Raw genomic sequence first — 20,558 nt, 5'->3', positions numbered from 1 at the left:
GCCAAACTTTTAATAACTTTCACATGTATCATCAATCACGACAATAAATACTGCATTCTTTGCATACATTTCTCTTTATTCTCAAGTTAAATTACATTACATTTAATTACAACAATTACAATTTTATTTATATTTTGTATGTACAGGTACACAGACTGGAGAAATGAACAATATGTCATACTTTACAACAACAAGTATCTAACTTACAGTAATTCTATCTAAGGTAAATAAAAAAATATCTTAACTATTTATCTAGCCATTACTAATTGATTGACTGAAAACATTTCTATACAACAGTTTCCTAATTCACAATATTGCAATCCACACAAGCTACAAGTCCATATTGTTGGAGTGAAGATAATTTAGTCACATTTAAAGTAATAGTTTATACAAATATGAAAATTTTTACATTCTTACATTTTATATATATATATATATAAATAAAAAACACATACACACGCTACTATTCGGGGTTGGTTAAGTTTACAGTATGTCTTTGAAAAAAGTATCTTATGGTCATCCAAGCTTTAATCAAAAATACAGTACGGTAATATTGTAAAGTATTATTATGATTTTAAAAAAACTTTAATTTTTTAATATATTTTAGAATTTAATTAATAATTAAATATTCATAATTTATTCCTGTGATGGCAAAGCTGAATTTTTAGCACCATTACGCATGTCTTCAGTGTCTCATGATCCTTCAGAAATCATTATACTCAATATATATTACTTATATTATTTATATTGTTTATATTTGTATGTATATATCTATTTATTCTTTTGATAGAGCAGTCCTTATTAACTTTCATTGAATAGAAAATTAAATCTATGAAAAACCACCTATAGAAATTTGCATTTACTTAATATATTTTTTCCGGAGAGTCACAACACTTTTTTGTCATTTCCCAGAATGCATTACCTGTTTTGATTTCTTCTCCCTGTTTTGATTTCTTCTCCCTGTCATTGCCATTCAAATCCCATATGAACTTCCTGTAGGCTGTGGCCAATCCAAGTCACATTCCCGCTCAATAAAAGGAAGCCAATTTTTCAATTCTGAATCTTTTTCAACCCTGTTATGAGAGATGGTCACAAAGATGGTGAGTAAATGATGACGAAATGTATTATTCCATGACAGATTTTTTTTTTCTCCTCTACTAAACACTGAGCAAAGATATACTTAATCAGGTAACAGGGCATTGTGGTCTCAAAAAGTACCACAAGTTACATATAACTATTCCTGTCAAAATGAAACTTTGATTTGGAAACAATTCCATATATTTTAAATGAGCTCTGCATCCCTGTGTTTTACTATAGTACAATAAAACTCTACTTTAAAGTTTACTCTACCACAGTTAACAAAGCTCCAATCTAGTTTATATTGCCACAACTTTCATATCAAGTGGAATCCAGGTATGTTAACTGTGATAGAGTGAACTTTAAAGTAGAGTTTTGTTGTACTATAGTAAAACACAGGGATGCAGAACTCATTTAAAATGTATGGAACTGTTTCCAAATCAAAGTTTCACTTTGACAAAAATCATTACATGTGTCAAGAGTTGGTTTTAGTGTTAGTGCGAAGCCTCTGTAACTCTTCCTCTAGTGTGTTGATCTTCTCCAGTAGATCTTCTCTATCCTGCAGAGCTTTCTGTTCAGACACCGTCTGCGCTTCCTGGATCTTCCTTTGATACCAACGTTCCAGCTGCGTGGAAACAGTATCAAAGAAACGCTGCGTCACCTCCATGGCGTGCAAGTTTGCCCGCTCTTGAGTGAAGGTGACCTCTACGGGCCGCTGGGAAAACACCTCCAGGGTCTTCATGGTGCCGCACTGCTGGGTTTGAGTGTGGTGTGCTTTAATCCTATCCTTCAGGTGCCTGCTGTGTTTCCAGGCAGGGCCAAGTGCTGGTTCTGTATCGCTGTCATTGAATTGCTTGCTGGATGTGGTCAGGCTACTACTGGCACTGCTGTCACAGAGTTCATCCCTCTTGTCTGACCTGGACTTTGAGACATCAATCTCCTGCAATTCAGCTCGATACCACTTGGGGTCAGCAGTCGCCATCTTCCGTGAAAGAGGCTGGTGTTTAACCATGGAGGGAGCTGTCAGGTTAAGATAATTATCTGTGTGAATATGGAAAGATACTTTAGCCAATCAATCAATATCTATCTATCTATCTATCTATCTATCTATCTATCTATCTATCTATCTATCTATCTATCTATCTATCTATCTATCTATCTATCTATCTATCTATCTATCTATCTATCTATCTATCTATCTATCTATCTATCTATCTATCTATCTATCTATCAGGATGTTTTGCTGTTTAGAGTCATATTAAATATGGTCTTATTTTAGAGTACAGCATATTACAAAACATACTGAAAAATCACTTAAAATAATAAATGTAAAGACTAATGCTTAAAGTCAACAAGAAATCAAAAATTAACCATATTTACTTTCTTAATATATTTTTCTGGTCTTTATGAACAATTCATTAGTTCATAGAGAAATGTTTCTTCATAATTTTTCATCAAAAACAACTTTTTCCTACATTTTACAAATATTTAATATTATGGCAGTAAAATGGGTTGGGAAGGCCAGTTTGTTTAAATTTATATTTATATATATATATATATACACACACACACACTACCACTCAAAAGTTTGGGATCGGTAAGATTTTTAATGTTTTTAAAAGAAGTTTTGTCTGAAAAGAAATTAAAGAAATGAATACTTTTATTCAGCAAGGATGCATTAAATCAATCAAAAGTGACAGTAAAGACATTTATAATGTTACAAACGATTAGATTAGATCCTGAAAAAAAAAAATATTGTACACAAATATTTTGTACAATTGTAAACAATAAATGTTTCTTGAGCAGCAGATCAGCATATCAGAATGATTTCTGAAGGATCATGTGACACTGAAGACTGGAGTAATGATACTGAAAATTCAGCTTTGCATCACAGGAATAAATGACATTTTAAAATATTTTCAAATAGAAAACAGTCATTTTAAATTGTAATAATATTTCACAATATTACAGTTTTTTTACTGTATTTTTAATTAAGTAAATGCACCCTTGGTGAGCAGACGAAACTTCTTTTAAAAACATTCAAAATCTTACCGATCCCAAACTTTTGAGCGGTATACTTTTGAGCAGTTCCATAGCTGTATATATATATATACAGCTATGGAAAAAATTAAGAGACCACTTAACATTGATTTCTGAACTTGGAGTGTTCTCTTAATTTTTTCCATATATATATATATATAAAATAAATGTGTGTGTATATATATATATATATATATATATATACATATATTTATAGATAGATAGATAGATAGATAGATAGATAGATAGATAGATAGATAGATAGATAGATAGATAGATAGATAGATAGATAGATAGATAGATAGATAGATAGATAGATAGATAGATAGATAGATAGATAGATAGATAGATAACATTTAATAAAAAATTTAATTTCTCTTATATTATATTTAATAAATGCAATATGCTTCTTAGTTAAATGTACAAATGATTTTAAGGATGTTTAGATATTTTACTAGAAATAATGATACTGATAAAATATTCTTTTTTTTTTTTTAACCTGAAGAACCATTCAGCTTCATCTCAAAATATCTCCTCCCAAACTCAAGACTTTTCACATCAGTGTTAGGAGCTGCTCCTGGGCTGGGTAACACATTGACGTAGGTGGCCAGTGAGCTGGAGCTCTCCTCAGAGACGAGTGACAGCAGCGGAAGACCCTCGGGGTCTGACTCCACCAGAGACTGATCCAGCGATGGAGAGCGCAGGAGTTTGTAGTATTGTGTCTCGACAGGCTTTTGCACCTCAAAATCCTGAATCTTAGACATGCACCAGCTTTTTACAGCGTTGGTAGCAGCTAACTGCTTGAAAAATAAAAACAGAGTGAAATCAGCTTGATTAATCATGTCTACACTGATGCAATAGTGGTCTCGCATCTCTTCTCTATAGAGCTGATGTACCTGTTTTCTCTCGCCCTCCATGTGTTCCAGTGTGGCCCTCTGATTGATTCGATAATGACACTCCATCCTCTCAGCCGACACACGCTCCTCCGTGAGTTTCTCAAGCACTTTAATCTGAAAAGGAAGAGATCTAAGTCTCTAATACCCATGTTTTCATTTCTTTTGGAAGTGTTTTTCCAATTTACTTTATCCATAGGGATTACAAAGAAATCTACAATAATGAACCGTGCACTAAAAACCAACCATGATCAAGTCTTTCTTAATCTAAGTTATTAAATGGTACTACTTATCTAAATTTTTCAATAAAATTGAAAATTCCAAATCACAATAAGTTGCTTTTTTATATACTACTGTTCACAAGTTTGGTGTAAGTAAGACTTAAAAAAAAAATAAAAAAATACATTCTTGTATTTAGCAAAGATGCATTAAATTGATCAAAAGTGAGAGTAAAGACATTTATAATGATACAAAGTATTTTTATTTCAAATAAATGCTGTTTTTTTAAACTTTCTATTCATCAAATAATCCTGAAAAAAAGGACCAAGGTTTCCACAAAAATACTGAGCATCAAAATTGTTTTCAAAACTGATAATAAGATTCATCATGTGTCATCATGCATCAAATCAGCATATCAGAATGATTTCTGAAGGATCATGTGACACTGAAGAATGGAGTAATGATGCTGAAAATTCAGCTTTGCATCACAGAAATAAATTATATTTTAAAAATATTAGAATAAAAAAACAATTATTTTAAATTGTAGTAATATTTCACAATATTACAGTCTTTACTGTATTTCTGATTTAATAAATGTAGCTTTGGTGAGTACATTTTTTTTTTTTTTTCACCATTTTCACCATACTTTTGAACAGTATGTACATATTATATGTTTTGTCTCAAAAGATGGCAGATGAGTTACAAGGGAAAAAGTAAACAAAAAAAGTGAAAAAGTTACAAAACCTAAAAAAAAGACAAACCTGATGCTTGTGTTTTTGCTCTATTCTACCGAGCCTGCAGTTCATCTCCTCTTGGAGAGTGTGAATTTCTGACCTCATCTCCATCTTTGTGGCTTTCAGCTTATTCTCCAGCGTTTTAATGAGCGGCTTACAATGACAGTTGTTTGCAGGAGCCTGTTTGCAGACAGTCACTGTTTAAGAGGTTTAAAACAACAAATGCATTGCACTTTAGCTCTAATGTAGAGTTTACCTGCTTTATCTGTCCATCTTTGTCTCTGTATAATGTATAAAGCTGATAGGCTTTTCCCGGAGTTTGATCTTCCTCCTGAGAGCTGGGGCTGCTGTGTTTCACTCTCTGGAAGGAAGATCCTCTCTCATGGAGCTGATACTCTCTCCAGGACACATGTTCCAACTTTTTTAATAGGAAAAACATATATTTAGAGCAGTTGTACTATTTCAAGTGTTCATGTGAAAGAGCTGTACGGTATAGAAAATATTTTGTCAGGTAACTAAAACACTGGATATAAAGGGTTAGTTCACCCTAAAATTAAATTTCTTACTTTCAGAAAACCCTCCGATTTCATCAAAAATATCTTAATTTGTGTTCCGAAGATGAACAAAGGTTTTGCGGGTTTGGCACGACATGAGGGTGAGTAATTAATGACAGAAATGTCATTTTTGGGTGAACTTACGGAAGAGGATTAGGGCCAAGCAATAATAAAAAAATAAAACCATATAGAGATTAAAGTCGAAATAAAATGTTGAGAATAAACTCATTAAATTACGAGAAAAAACTTGTTACATTTCAAGAAAAAAGTTGAGATAAAATGTTGAGAATAAACTCATTACATTTTGAGAAAAAAGTTGAGATAAAATGTTGAGAATAAAGTCATTAAATTACGAGAAAAAAGTCATTAAATTACGAGAACAAATTCGTTAAATTATGAGAAAAATTTTGTTAAATTTCGAGAAAAAAGTTGAGATAAAATGTTGAGAATAAAGTCATTAAATTACGAGAAAAAAGTCATTAAATTACGAGAACAAATTCGTTAAATTACGAGAAAAAACTCGTTACATTTCGAGAAAAAAGTTGAGATAAAATGTTGAGAATAAAGTCATTAAATTACGAGAAAAAAGTTGTTAAAATACGAAAACAAATTCGTTAAATTACAAGAAAAATTTCGTTACATTTCGAGAAAGAAGTCGATAAAATGTTGAGAATAAACTCGTTAAATTACGAGAAAAAAGTCATTAAATTACGAGAAAAAAGTCATTAAATTACGAGAAAAAAGTAATTAAATTACGAGAAAAAAGTCGAGATAAAATGTTGAGAATAAACTCATTAAATTATGAGAAAAAAGTCATTAAATTACGAGAAAAAAGTCATTAAATTACGAGAAAAAAGTCATTAAATTACGAGAAAAAAGTCATTAAATTACGAGAAAAAAGTCGAGATAAAATGTTGAGAATAAACTCGTTAAATTACGAGAAAAAAGTCATTAAATTACGAGAAAAAAGTCATTAAATTACGAGAAAAAAGTCATTAAATTACGAGAACAAATTCGTTAAATTATGAGAAAAATGTCGTTAAATTTCGAGAAAAAAGTCGAGATAAAATGTTGAGAATAAAGTCATTAAATTACGAGAAAAAAGTCATTAAATTACGAGAACAAATTCGTTAGATTATGAGAAAAATGTCGTTAAATTTCGAGAAAAAGTCGATAAAATGTTGAGAATAAACTCGTTAAATTACGAGAAAAAAGTCATTAAATTACGAGAACAAATTCGTTAAATTATGAGAAAAATGTCGTTAAATTTCGAGAAAAAAGTCGAGATAAAATGTTGAGAATAAAGTCATTAAATTACGAGAAAAAAGTCATTAAATTACGAGAACAAATTCGTTAGATTATGAGAAAAATGTCGTTAAATTTCGAGAAAAAGTCGATAAAATGTTGAGAATAAACTCGTTAAATTACGAGAAAAAAGTCATTAAATTACGAGAAAAAAAGTCATTAAATTACGAGAAAAAAGTCATTAAATTACGAGAACAAATTCGTTAAATTATGAGAACAATGTCGTTAAATTTTGAGAAAAAAGTCTAGATAAAATGTTGAGAAAAAAGTCATTAAATTACGAGAAAAAAGTTGTTAAATTACGAGAACAAATTCGTTAAATTATGAGAAAAATTCATTAAATTTCGAGAAAAAAAGTCTAGATAAAATGTTGAGGATAAAGTCATTAAATTAAGAGAAAAAAGTTGTTAAAATACGAGAACAAATTCGTTAAATTACGAAAAAACTCGTTACATTTCGAGAAAAAAGTTGAGATAAAATGTTGAGAATAAAGTCATTAAATTACGAGAAAAAAGTTGTTAAAATACGAGAACAAATTCGTTAAATTATGAGAAAAATGTCGTTAAATTTCGAGAAAAAAAAGTCGATAAAATGTTGAGACTAAACTCGTTAAATTACGAGAAAAAAGTCATTAAATTATGAGAAAAAAGTCATTAAATTACGAGAAAAAAGTCATTAAATTACGAGAACAAATCCGTTAAATTATGAGAACAATGTCGTTAAATTTCGAGAAAAAAGTCGAGATAAAATGTTGAGAATAAAGTCAGTAAATTACGAGAAAAAAGTTGTTAAATTACGAGAACAAATTCATTAAATTATGAGAAAAATGTCGTTAAATTTCGAGAAAAAAGTCGAGATAAAATGTTGAGAATAAAGTCATTAAATTACGAGAAAAAAGTCATTAAATTACGAGAACAAATTCGTTAAATTACGAGAAAAAACTCGTTACATTTCGAGAAAAAAGTCTAGATAAAATGTTGAGAAAAAAGTCATTAAATTACGAGAAAAAAGTCATTAAATTACGAGAAAAAAGTCATTAAATTACGAGAACAAATCCGTTAAATTATGAGAACAATGTCGTTAAATTTCGAGAAAAAAGTCTAGATAAAATGTTGAGAATAAAGTCAGTAAATTACGAGAAAAAAGTCATTAAATTACGAGAAAAAAGTCATTAAATTACGAGAACAAATTCGTTAAATTATGAGAAAAATGTTGTTAAATTGAGAAAAAAGTCGAGATAAAATGTTGAGAATAAAGTCATTAAATTACGAAAACAAATTCGTTAAATTATGATAAAAATGTTGTTACATTTTGAGAAAAAGTCGAGATAAAATGTTGAGAATAAAGTCATTAAATTACGAGAACAAATTTGTTAAATTATGAGAACAAATTCGTAATTTAACGAATTTGTTCTCGTAATTTAACAACTTTTTACTCGTAATTTAATGACTTTATTCTCAACATTTTATCTCGAATTTTTTCTCGTAATTTAATGACTTTAATCTCGAGATGGTTTTATTTTTTATTATTGCTTGGCCCTAATCCTCTTCCGTATGAACTAACCCTTTAAGACAAAATATATATATTGAATCAACCTGGTTATATTAGGTTATGCCAATAAAAGTAATTCAGATAAAAAATAAATAGGTTTCTTTTACTATTTACAGTAGATATAGTTTAATATATAGCTCTCTGGAATTTTTGTAATGATCTGTAAATTGTTTTAATGGATAACTAAAGGATAACAAATAAAGGATAACTTAATTTGTTTAAGTTATTAAGCCATCTAATTGACAATATTATACAATCAGCATGTCAGCATTATTGCATAATAAACCTCTCTAACATCCCCGTATATTATTACTTTACATCATCCCTTACGTGGTACGTAGTATGATATATTACAGTATTCAGTATTATTATATATATAGTATATTAATGATATTAATTTAATATCACTACCTTCCTTCTCGGACTCCTGATCTTTCCTCTCATGCAGGGGCTCAGAGTTGCTGTGTTCTGTTCAGGTTGTATCGTGTGAAATACTTGATCGCTGTTGTTCGTGTCTTCAGCCACTTCAGTACAGTCCTGCACAATGATGGCAGTGCTCAGAGTGAGAGGGATTTTTAGACAAAAACAATCACTTCACCTCTGATCTCTTTTAGAGTTATGGAAGCTTAGTAGTCATGTGACATTTTCTTCTCACTGGCCTCTAGACCCCAATCACATTACAAATGATGAATCTGCAGCAGCGCAGATGTCATTCTAGATTGGTGAATCTTATCTGAACGTTTCACCTTCTCTCGGGAAGATTGAGCTCTGGGGAGGGACTGAGATCTCTTCTGGGCCCGCAACACATCTCTTCTTTTTCTCACTGTCTTTCCACGCGCAAACCTCTGGACCTGAATAGGGACATACAACTTGATTTAGAGAAGCTATTGATATAATATATCACATATATTATATCTACTGACAGTTTAGATGGTTAAACATAGTTTTGTTAGCTCCTGCTGGTACATGCATGTAATTACACTATTTGAGGGCACAAAGCATTTTTTCCATCAATGACCATTCAGAGGTAAGCATTTATTCTGAATACACAAAAATTATTCACAAGCTAAATCTTTACCGTATATATTTCATTATATAATAGTTTATACAACACTTTGTTTCAGTGTTTGAAACTGGTTAGGGGTCATTCACACAGAATGTTTTTGCATTCCACTGCGCGACTCGTTCATTGTTTTCTATGTAAACATGTTTCACCTTTTCGTTTGCGCCTCACAACTTTTGCAGTGTCTCACACACAACACAGCATTTTTAAAACGCAGTGCTCGAGATAAAAGAAGTTTAACTTTTATAAAAGACCCCATCAAACCATGCCCAGTATAATTAATGAAAGCGAGTCGGCAGTCCACTAGTTTCTATGGCAATATCAGCTGTGTTGTTTAAAAAAAAAAAAAAGTACATTAAAGCTGAAATCAAACTAGAATGATGACAACACAGAAAATAATAAAATACTATCACTAGTAATCATCAAATCCTTTTAACAGTTTATTTTACACACTTTGTGTTTAAGTCTTTAGTTTTTCACAGAACCTTTGCTCTCAAACCCAGTCAGTTTGGGTTAAAATTATCTAAAAGATCTAGTATTAGCATTATAAACACTGAATTAATACCAACATATGAAATTAAATTAAGGACATGCATCAGAAAAACTAGGAATGTTGGACAATAAATATATGAATATAACAGCTTGATTTTGTGTTGTCTAATGTCCATTAAAGCAAAAGTGTCCAAAATTATGTGATAACGGACACAGCAATGCATCATGTATTTTAAGATCATTATGTTTGTAGCGTGATCCATTAAAATGTACATTATATATATATTTAAATTCAGATCTAGTTTTACTGTTATTACTCCACTGGGTCTGAAATATATTGTTTGCTGTAAACATGATGATCTTTGAAACATTATGATCTGAAATTTATTAATTATTAATTTACTATTAATAAAATGTGTAAAGTTGCATAAAATGGAAATGCTCAATAAAGTAGGCTAACTACGTTACCTCAGATGGTTGAATGGTTGGATTCCACAACTGGTAAAATAAAACATATATAAGACAATACAACATTTACTATAGGAGCCATACAATTTAATGGTGACTTCATTTTAAAAAACTGTTCTATTGCGCTTCTGATTTGGCAGTGAAATTCGCAGATTTTGGGTACGTAAAGCACCGGGTATACTTCAGCCGTCCACATTTGAGCACCCTCCGCATGACGGCCGCACACCCTGTCCGCGAGCAGCCCAAATTTCGAGACCGTGCGGACAGTGCACGTGCAACAGCGCATGCGCAAGCAGGAAAGAAGTGTCCACTAGGTGGCAATACGCACAGTACTGAGAACAATGTGCAGTCGTTGAAGAAGAGTGATTCAAAAATAAAGACGAATAAACTCAAAAGCATGCCTTCTCCATCATTTTTGATTCCTGTTCTCTTGGTGTATCTTCTGAACTATGCTGCAATGGTGGATGCACTATTTTGTGTGTCGAACTCGGTCATCTGCACGCATCCTTGGTTTAGTATATTTTGAATGATGTGCGGACGTGATTGCGCGCGTGGCGCATCCGGGCACGGAAAGTGAAGTATACCCGGGGCTTAAGATGTGAAGGATTCTATGGTCCAGTTAGTATTTTCACACCATAATGGCGGCCACGCTACTGGAGCGCCATCTAGTGGCTGTTACCCAAAAAATATCAAAGTGTCACCTCTTGACACCTCCCTCAGCACGGATGGGACTGGATGAGGATACAATTCGTTATGGTGATCCAGCTTGTTATTTCTCTTTAGTCGAGTCGATAAATTTCATTCTCTATTTAAACGGTTAAAATTTTGAAGTAGAGCGAGTTAAAGAAAAGGAGAGTCTTCCTCATCCTGCCCCCTCTAAAACACACTTGGCCTCACCCCATGCTGGTGCCCTCCAAATACCACATATCAAGGGATCTGTCCATTCCTGCCCTCCTGTGTTTGCCTATGTCCGAAACTGGGTTTCTGACAGCACTGACCTGGGGGCCAAAGTTGCAGACCCGGCATTTACATCTGTCAGGTCATCGCTGAAGTCTGCCTCCCTTCCTCCGTCTACAGCTCCTAAGACCATCCCAGTCCTCAGCCCAGGGAAAATTCAGGCCACATCTCACGCAAGCCTGCAGGTCACCCTTCCAGAGTCTCGTCCCAAGATGTCCGCTGCCATTCCAGAGCCTCGTCTCAAAATGGCCACTGTTCCAGTGCCTCATCCCGTCATGACTGCTATTCCAGAGCTTTGTCCCAAAATGGCCGCCATTCCAGAGCTTTGTCCCAGCATAGCCGGCATTTCTGAGTCTTGTCCCATTGTGGCAGCCACGCATGTAGGAGTAGGAGTATTGGTGGAGTATGAAGGGATGTCTTGGAGCCCAGATATGGCTCCAGCCCCTGAGTTCACTCCAGTGTCTCCTCCAGCCCCCGAGTCCACTCCAGTGTCAATGTTCTCCAGAGCCTAGTCCCATATGTTCTCCAGAGGCCGGTCCCGTATGTTCTCCAGAGTCCGCTCCAGAAAGTTGTCCGGAATCCCTCCTGGCCTATGGGAGTGGGGGGGTATGGAGCACCCCCTGTACCTCCATGGCCCCCTGAGTCTCCAGTGCCCTCGGAGGCACCCTCCCACCTCTCGGATGTATTACGCCGTGAGGACACGCCTTCGAGGAGGGGGAGGGTACGGTCACATGTTTGGTTTATTTGTGCATGTTTAGAGTTTGTTTTTGATCTGTTTTCTTGTTCTGTTCAAGTCTGAGTTTCTAGGTTTGTTTTCAGTTTGTTAATTAATTGAGTTCCCCTTCTTTCCCTCCCTGTTTGTATCCTAGGTTACTGATTTGATTAGTGTCCTCAGTTCAGGTGTGCCTTAATTAGCCTCATTAGCTCCTCTGTTTCCTTTGTATATAAGCCCTCAGTTTCCTTGCATTGATGTTGTTTTTGGTTGTAATTTACTCTCCTGGTTGTATTGTCATTTGATTAAAAGTCTTCCAAAGGATCTCCTTACACCCATTCCATGATAATATAATCAGAATTGAAAGGTCGAAAGTCAGAATTGTGTTTATATATATTTATAAGACACAATTGTGAGTTTATATCTCGCAATTCTGAGAAAAAAAGTTAGAATTGCGAGTTATAAAGTCAGAATTGCAAGAACTCGCAGTTGCAAGAAAAAATGTAAGACTTGTGTAATTATATCTCGCAATTCTGACTTTATATCACACAATTCTGACTTTATTACTTGCAATTGCTGAGTTTAAATCTCGCAATTCTGAGAAAAAACGTCAGAATTGTGAGATAAAAAGTTGCAATTACTTTTTTTATTATTTAGTGGCAGAAACAAGCTTGCATAACTATGCTTTATGAGCTCTGAGGACATGAAGATGAAATCTCATTTTTATGGGAATTACAACATAGCATGACTGCATCTTAGGCGGTGGCACATGACTGTATTTATGAGTGAGTCAAATAATTTATTTGTCAACTGATTTGTTCAAAAACAAATCGAGACTGCCTTTATGAGTCATTGAATCATTCATTAAACAGGTTCAATGCTGTCTGATGAACAATGAACTGGTTCTAAATGGAAAATCTTTAAATGTCATAACATTACTTACCTGATTAGATTTTGCTAGAAGAATAGCCAAATCTCGGTTGTTATTGTCTTGGGCTTTATCAAGAGCAGTGTGGCCTGTCTGTTGATAGTGTAACATGTAAGTAGTTGTAATTTAGTTGTCATCCAAAGCAGTTTACTGTCAGGCTAAATGCCATGGTCAAGGGTGCAATAGTGATAGTTTAGCTGTTGCATTATCCAGTCCCAGACACCTATATTATAATTTATTTTAATAATGACCATACAATATTCAGGCCTATCATGAAATTACATGACTTACATTGTTTCTGATGTTTGCATCAGCTCCTGCTTCCAGTAACAGACTGACAGCTTTCTTGTGATTTAGAGCAGCAGCGACATGGAGCGCAGTGTCTCCTGTCTGGAAAATATGTCGATTTTCCTCAAGATTATGACCAAAAACATCTGTAATTGTATATGGAATTAACAGGGGAAGGCTGCTATAATCTAAACCACAATATTGGAGTATAAAGCAGACAAAGGCTCTTTAATGTTTTCATTTGTCTCTGAATTTTTCATTATGTGCCAGGTTTGTTGAAGTTTAATATAATACATCATCAATAAACACTTATGTAATTTTGTCATCTTTTGACATCTTATAGAGTAATTGCCTATCAACTTAAAGGTGCCCAAGAATGCTTTTTCACAAGATGTAATATAAGTCTAAGGTGTCTCCTGAATGTGTCTGTGAAGTTTCAGCTCAAAATACCCCATAGATTTTATTAAATTAATTTTTTAAACTGCCTATTTTGGGGCATCATTAACTATACACTGATTTTGGCAGCGCCGCCCCTTTAAATGGCGTGCTCCCTGCCACACGAGCTCTCGACTATATTACAGTGCATTTACAAAGTTCACACAGCTAATATAACCCTCAAATGGATGTTAACAAGATGTTCGTCATGCATGCTGTATGCATGCTTTGAATTATGTGAGTAAAGTATTTATTTTGATGTTTAAGTTTGTTTCTGTATGAGTTTGAGGCTATGCTCTGTGGCTAACGGCTAATGCTACACTGTTGGAGAGATTTATAAAGAATGAAGTTGTGTTTATGAATTCATGAATACAAACTGCAAGTGTTTAAAAATGAAAATAGCAACGGCTTTCTTGTCTCCGTGAATACAGTAAGAAACGATAGTAACTTTAACCACATTTAACAGTAACTTACATTAGCAACATGCTAATGAAATGTTTAGAAAGACAATTTACAAATATCACTAAAAATATCATGCTATCATGGATCATGTCAGTTATAATTGCTCCATCTTCCCTTTTTCGCTGTTGTTTTTGCTTGCTTACCTAGTCTGTGCACAGATCCAGACGTGAATACTGCCTTTCCTTGTGTAATGCCTTGAACATGGGCTGGCATATATGCAAATATTGGGGTCATACATATTAATGATCCCGACTGTTACGTAACAGTCTGTGTTATGTTGAGATCCGCATGTTTTCCGGAAGTCTTTTAAACAAATGAGATTTAATATAAGAAGGAGGAAGCAATGGGGTTTGAAACTCAATGTATGTCTTTTCCATGTACTGAACTCTTGTTATTTAACTATGCCAATATAAATTAAATTTTTGATTCTAGGGCACCTTTAATAGACAAAATAATTTTGAAATTAGGACACAGCAGTAGCATAACAAACAGAATGAGGATCTGACCTGGTTTTTCTCAGCCACAGAACAGAAAGAACCCAAGAGGATCTTAATCATGGACAAGTGATTGTAGCGTGCAGAAATGTGCAAACATGTGTCACCTGCCTGGAAGGAAAGAAATGATTCCTCTTGTTTTTCAGGTTTTAAAACTTTTTACTGTCACATTGCAATTTATATATAATCATTAAAAATAAATTGTAATGATTTTAAAAGAGTGAACATGCATTGTTTTTGCTGTCAGGCATAGCTCCACCAAGCAGCAGCACTCGAGCGGTCTGGGAATGTCCATTCTGACAGGCTAGATGTAGAGGAGTGTTTCCTGCCTTAAAAAATAAAATAATAATGCAAAATAAATCATTATGGACTGTATAATGACCATTAATCAGAATCCGCTGAAAGAGATTTAACAGAACATCTCTGGTTTTCAAAATGTTGAGTTTTTACTAGGTTTAGACCATATCTGATAGCTTTTAGTTGATCTACAGTAAACTGATAAACTTTTAGTGGATACTGTATACGCATTTTTAAAAAATCCTTGAAAATAATGCACATAAATTACTTTGTTCTTCACTTGGACATCGGCACCAGCTTTGACCAGTAGCTTTACACATGTGCTGAAGCCATGCCATGATACCTCATGCAAAGCAGTGTTTCCTTCCTGAGGAAAGAAAATCAGATTCTATAGCATTGATTTGACCACAAATAAATAGTTTTTCAGTAGGCAAAAGCGACTGAACAAGAGTGTACTATGATAGGTCTAACAGTTTTTTTGTTTTGTTTTGTTTTGTTTTTTTATACAGCTAATAAGATTTCTGTACACTCTAAAAAATGCTGGGTTAAAAACAACCCAAGTTGGGTTGAAAATGGACAAACCCAGCGATTGGGTTGTTTTAACCCAGCGGTAGGGTTAAATAATTGCCCAACCTGTTGGGTAGTTTTATTTAACTCAACTATTGTTTAATAATTACTGTATTGCTTAATTAAAATTAACCCAAAGTATGTTGGAAATGAACATTTATTAATGTTCAATGAATAGTTATTAAACAATAAACATTTATTAAATTGCTTATTAATAAATTTATATTAATAAACTATTAAACTATTAAATTTATATTAATAAAATATTAAAGCTTATTAATAAACATTCACCTTTTGTCTATTATTGTTGTCTCTAATTGCATCTGGTTTTTAATTTCCCAACCATTTTGGGTTCATTTAAGATAGCCATATAGAAATTTTTAAACAATAGTTGGTTTAAATAAAAACTACCCAGCAGGTTAAGCAAACATTTAACCCAACCGCTGGGTTAAAACAACCCAATCGCTGGGTTTGTCCATTTTCAACCCAACTTGGGTTGTTTTTAACCCAGCATTTTTTAGAGTGTATAATTTACATAGTTCTGATATTACAATATCCATAATGTAACAATTTTCAGATTGCAAATGAACAGACCTTGTCTTGTAGATCAAGTGCACAGCCTCCATGGATGAGGGCAGAGATGGTGTCATGGTTTCCCACAACAGCTGCCCGGTGCAGGGCTGTTTGATGACCCTAGAAAAAAGAAAAACACATCCAGTCTGATTGTGGTTAACATCTAGCACTGTTCTGTGGCCCGTCATATTTCAGCCACATTTCAACTTTGCTAGAAGATTGCAAATTGTGGATTTAGCAAAAAACAAATCATAAGAATTTGGGCTTAAACATTCTTAATGGAATGACACACACACACAAAAAGAGAAGCAAAAGTGATAGACCATGAGTTTACATCTTCCAGGCCGCCTTGGAAACCGCCGACTGCCCCCTGCGGAGTGAGCGCTGCCTCCGTGTGACTGTTAAGCTAGACCAGGTGAGCTGGATAACAAACGTTCTGGGAAAACAAGTCATGCATGCTCACATAAAAGAAATCACATGCAGATGTGCCACAATCCCGCATGCAGGATTGAGAGTGTATGACCAGCTGGCTTTGCTGACATTAAAAGAGTCACATGGGTAATCCCTTGCACAGGAACAGAGAGAGATTCATTGTAGTCTTTCCTTTAGGTCTTGCACATGGGCAAAAGGGAATATTTCTGGATAAGCATAAAACTCTGATTTAAGCTCTTGTTTTAATTTCAGGTCTGTCTCTGTAAATTCTGTGTGTGACATTATGTTCCTCTTTTGTGATTAAATTGGGAAAAAAACAAGTAAATGTTTATTACGGAGACTTCACTTATGTTTTCAATGATTTTTTTCCCCCACAAAATTTCCCTTTCTGTAATTTAGTACATCAACACAATAGGATAATGATGTGTATGGTCATGGAAAATATTTATTTATAATAAATAATCAGCAAATTAAACTGATTTCATTTCCATCTAATCAACTGTTACCACTGTCAAACTTAAATTCATTCATTTTTAAATAAAAGTTTGTGCTTACATAATATATGTGTGGTGTGTATATTATGTGTATATATATATATATGTATACACACATGCATGTATATATTTACCAAAAAATATATTTAAATATAAAATATTTACATTTATATATAAATTATATATAAGTATAAATTTTAATATATATATTAAAATATATTTCTTAAATATATACATGTATGTTGTGTGTATATATAAATATAAATATACAAACTGCATACACATATTATGTAAACACAAACCTTTATTTTGGATGCGATTAATCATGATTAATCATGTGACAGCACTAAAATTAACAATCAAATTATTTGAAATAATTCAGAAAAAATATTAGATGAAAAACTAAGTACTATAATGACTAAAATATCAAATATAAAAATAAAAGCAAATTCAAAATATAAATACTAAATATTTATTAAAATATTAATAAATACTAAATATTAGTAAATATACTAAAATATTGTTAATATTAATATTTTTCACAATATTAATAAATAAAAATACTAAAATACCCCTTTTCTGATTAATTTCAAAATGAGAATTTTTCCCGTGTCTCAAGAATAAGTATCTCAGAAAAGAGCATGTGATGATCTCATTCTCTCACTAAACAGAGATCTGGATTGCACATAGTAACAATTCAGCATTAGAGAGATTTGCACTGAAGTCTGGGGAAAACAGCTTAAAATATGCATTAAACAAAGAACACATTAAATGCGTGGACTAAATGTGCTGTAAAAAAAAAAAGAAAGGACACTAGATTGAATAGTAGCAGAGTTTGATCTGGGTTTAAGATGTCCCAGATGTGAGTCCTATGAGCTACAGCTGGGACAAAGTAGGACAGATGGAGAAGAGCTCTGGTGTCTCTTTTACTAGTCAAATAGAAATAATAAAAATCCCCACAGGATACTACTGTTGCACGCTGCTCAACAGTTCATGAATGCGATGGCGCTCATAATCTCTTTCAGGCTAGCTCATGAATATTGATGACACACTGCACTGAAACAAGCTTTGTATTTAAATATTTAAAATTCTTTAAGTTGAGGCTGGTCTGAAATTGTTCTTATTGGAAGTATAGCTCACAAATTTTGAATTAATAATACATAATACACTTTTAGATAAATTCTTCACCCACATTCATTCTGACAGAAGCCTCTGCTTGATCATACTGCTTGAACACAATGGATCCGTGCCAACACTCGCTCATTATACAAGGTATGTCAAAGATGTGATATTCTACTTGAATATATCATACTGAGATTTATGCATGAACATATACTTCAATATTTATCAAATAAAATCACTTTAAGCAAAGAAAAGCAGGTGTTTATGCATTCACATGGAAAAACACATGACTTTGAGGTAAAAGAATACAACTCTTAAATGATAAAACAAACAGATAAGTCTGGATGTCAAGGAGACAGAGATGTCAATGTCTCTCAACATCTCTCAGATCTTAAAATAAATCAATCAGCTCTTAACAAAGCACTTCTATGACCTTCTACTATCAATGTATCTCCTTTGAAGTCATCGTGATGTAAAAGCAATATCTGGGAGTTTAAGGTGGGTTGGATGCAATCATAAGAACACAGCAATTCTGGATTTGTGTGTTTTGCTCATGCGGTTTTTGTTGTTTTCAAGGCCGCACTCATGGTTTCATGAATATTGCATTACTCCGTCCACAGGGAAATTATGCATATTAAGATAACACGAAAATTAAAAGTGTTTGCAGGGCAGATGGGTAGATCAGTATTAGGTATCATAAAATAATAAAGAATAAGATACAATCTCTGCTCCTAGTATTTCCTTTGACAGCTTGCATATCTAAGGAACACAACCAGGAAGTGACCCAATAATAATAATAAATATTAAACTTAACATTTTTGTTGTTTGAAAAGTTTAATATATACAGTGCCCTCCACAAATATTAGCACCCTTAGTAAATATCAGCAAAGGCGGCTGTGAAAATAAATCTGCATTGTTTATCACTTTGATCTTTCATTTAAAAAATTTATCAAAGTAAAACGATTGAAAGTGGGGGGAAACTCACATTATGAAATAAATGTTTTTCTCCAATACATGTTGGCCACAATTATTGGCACCCCTAGAAATTCTTATGAGTAAAATATCTCTGAAGTATATTCCCATTCATATTTACACTTCTGTTGCTTCATAAAATTGAGGATAAGCCACTGGAGTCACATGGAGTATGTCTTTTTCCTACCTTTCTGGACCTTTTAGTGGTAGTTGTGTTGGATCTTATCTGTTGTGTTATCTTGTCAAAAATATCTTAATTTGTGTTCTGAAGATGAATGAAGGTCTTACGGATGTGGAATGACACAAGGCTGAGTATTTTCATTTTTGGATGAACTAACCCTTTAAGAGTGAATAATCATCATGAATTCAACTAAAAAGGTGATTAATAGTAATAATAATCATATACAATCATAGTAATAATAATCATATACTTCCAGCAGTGCACACTAAACATCTGTACTACACCACCTAACCACACTCACCCGCCTGCTGCCCCAGAGGAGCTTACCAACATCAGCAGGCATTACAGAAGCAGGGGCAAATCATGTGAGACTATGACAGCTTTCAAGAGACGATGAGCTAAAGTTCAATCTGGAGTCGCATATGTTACTACCTTATATATCTGTGCAGCTATAAGAGTGTGCAGCTCTCTGATGCAATTGTCTTTATTCCATATTAGGCAATGCATTGAATATTCCCTCTTTTGGTTGCAAGGCTCACATTAGAACATCAGGACAAAGTATGTATACAGTGTACAATAATAAAGTTTGCAACAGAAAGAGAGCTAAACTAGAAAATTAACTAGAGAATTAATCTTAATATACCAATTATTAATTATACAGATGTACAGTGGTGAACATGATGAGAGAATGAGCCTCTTCTTTCATAAACGTGCTTGAACCTTCTCCATATAAATAGTTATTGAGCGCTACATCACAGCGCCATCCAGCGACTTGCAGATGTACAGCAGCTCATAATCAAATAACAGGCCATCTGTCCTTGGCTTTGAAATTAATATTTTTATTTTTATTTCAGAAAGATCATAATCACTATAGCATCTAGTGTAGAAATATATATATAAATATAATTAAAAATATTATTTTGTTAAGATATTTAATATATAATGAATTGATATTAATACTAAATATCATCAAACATTAATTATATTTATATCTTAATACACCTATTCTAAATATCGTTTACACATTTAATTATTATAGCCAACATTATATATTATTTTAATGTTTGTTTTGCTATTAGGCCTACTTTAGCATTTCTATGTAGCTAATATAATAAAACAGCAACAATAATAAGTTTACTAAATCAATTCTCTAAGTGTGAACTTAAAGGGTTAGTTCACCCAAAAATTAAAATAATGTCATTTATTAGCTACTTACCCTCATGCTGTTCCACATCTGTAAGACCTTCG

General features: G+C 33.1%; 1 protein-coding gene across 1 annotated transcript; it reads right to left on the bottom strand.

Annotated features, from left to right (window-relative positions):
• Positions 1 to 1,552: 1,552 nt before the first annotated feature.
• Positions 1,553 to 20,532, bottom strand: ankrd6a (ankyrin repeat domain 6a). Its single transcript, XM_067366890.1, has 14 exons — positions 20,527 to 20,532; positions 16,131 to 16,229; positions 15,238 to 15,336; positions 14,903 to 15,001; positions 14,685 to 14,783; positions 13,285 to 13,383; positions 13,009 to 13,086; positions 9,120 to 9,224; positions 8,774 to 8,910; positions 5,220 to 5,364; positions 4,991 to 5,143; positions 4,014 to 4,127; positions 3,617 to 3,917; positions 1,553 to 2,118 (listed from the first exon to the last, which is right to left on the bottom strand). Exons 1-14 carry the CDS (start codon positions 20,530 to 20,532, stop codon positions 1,553 to 1,555), a joined length of 2,100 nt encoding a protein of 699 aa, XP_067222991.1.
• Positions 20,533 to 20,558: the final 26 nt, after the last annotated feature.

Source organism: Chanodichthys erythropterus, chromosome 18 (genome assembly GCF_024489055.1).
Source record: "Chanodichthys erythropterus isolate Z2021 chromosome 18, ASM2448905v1, whole genome shotgun sequence".
Taxonomy (NCBI): Eukaryota; Metazoa; Chordata; class Actinopteri; order Cypriniformes; family Xenocyprididae; genus Chanodichthys; species Chanodichthys erythropterus.
This window is presented reverse-complemented; position numbering and strand designations above follow the sequence as displayed.

Excerpts from the sequence above, each read along its gene's own strand:
- ankrd6a (XM_067366890.1), bottom strand. Across the intron at positions 14,784-14,902 it reads TGCCTGACAGCAAAAACAAT|GCAGGTGACACATGTTTGCA; the intron begins GCATGTTCACTC and ends CTTTCCTTCCAG. Across the intron at positions 9,225-13,008 it reads TTCTAGCAAAATCTAATCAG|GTCCAGAGGTTTGCGCGTGG; the intron begins GTAAGTAATGTT and ends GTCCCTATTCAG.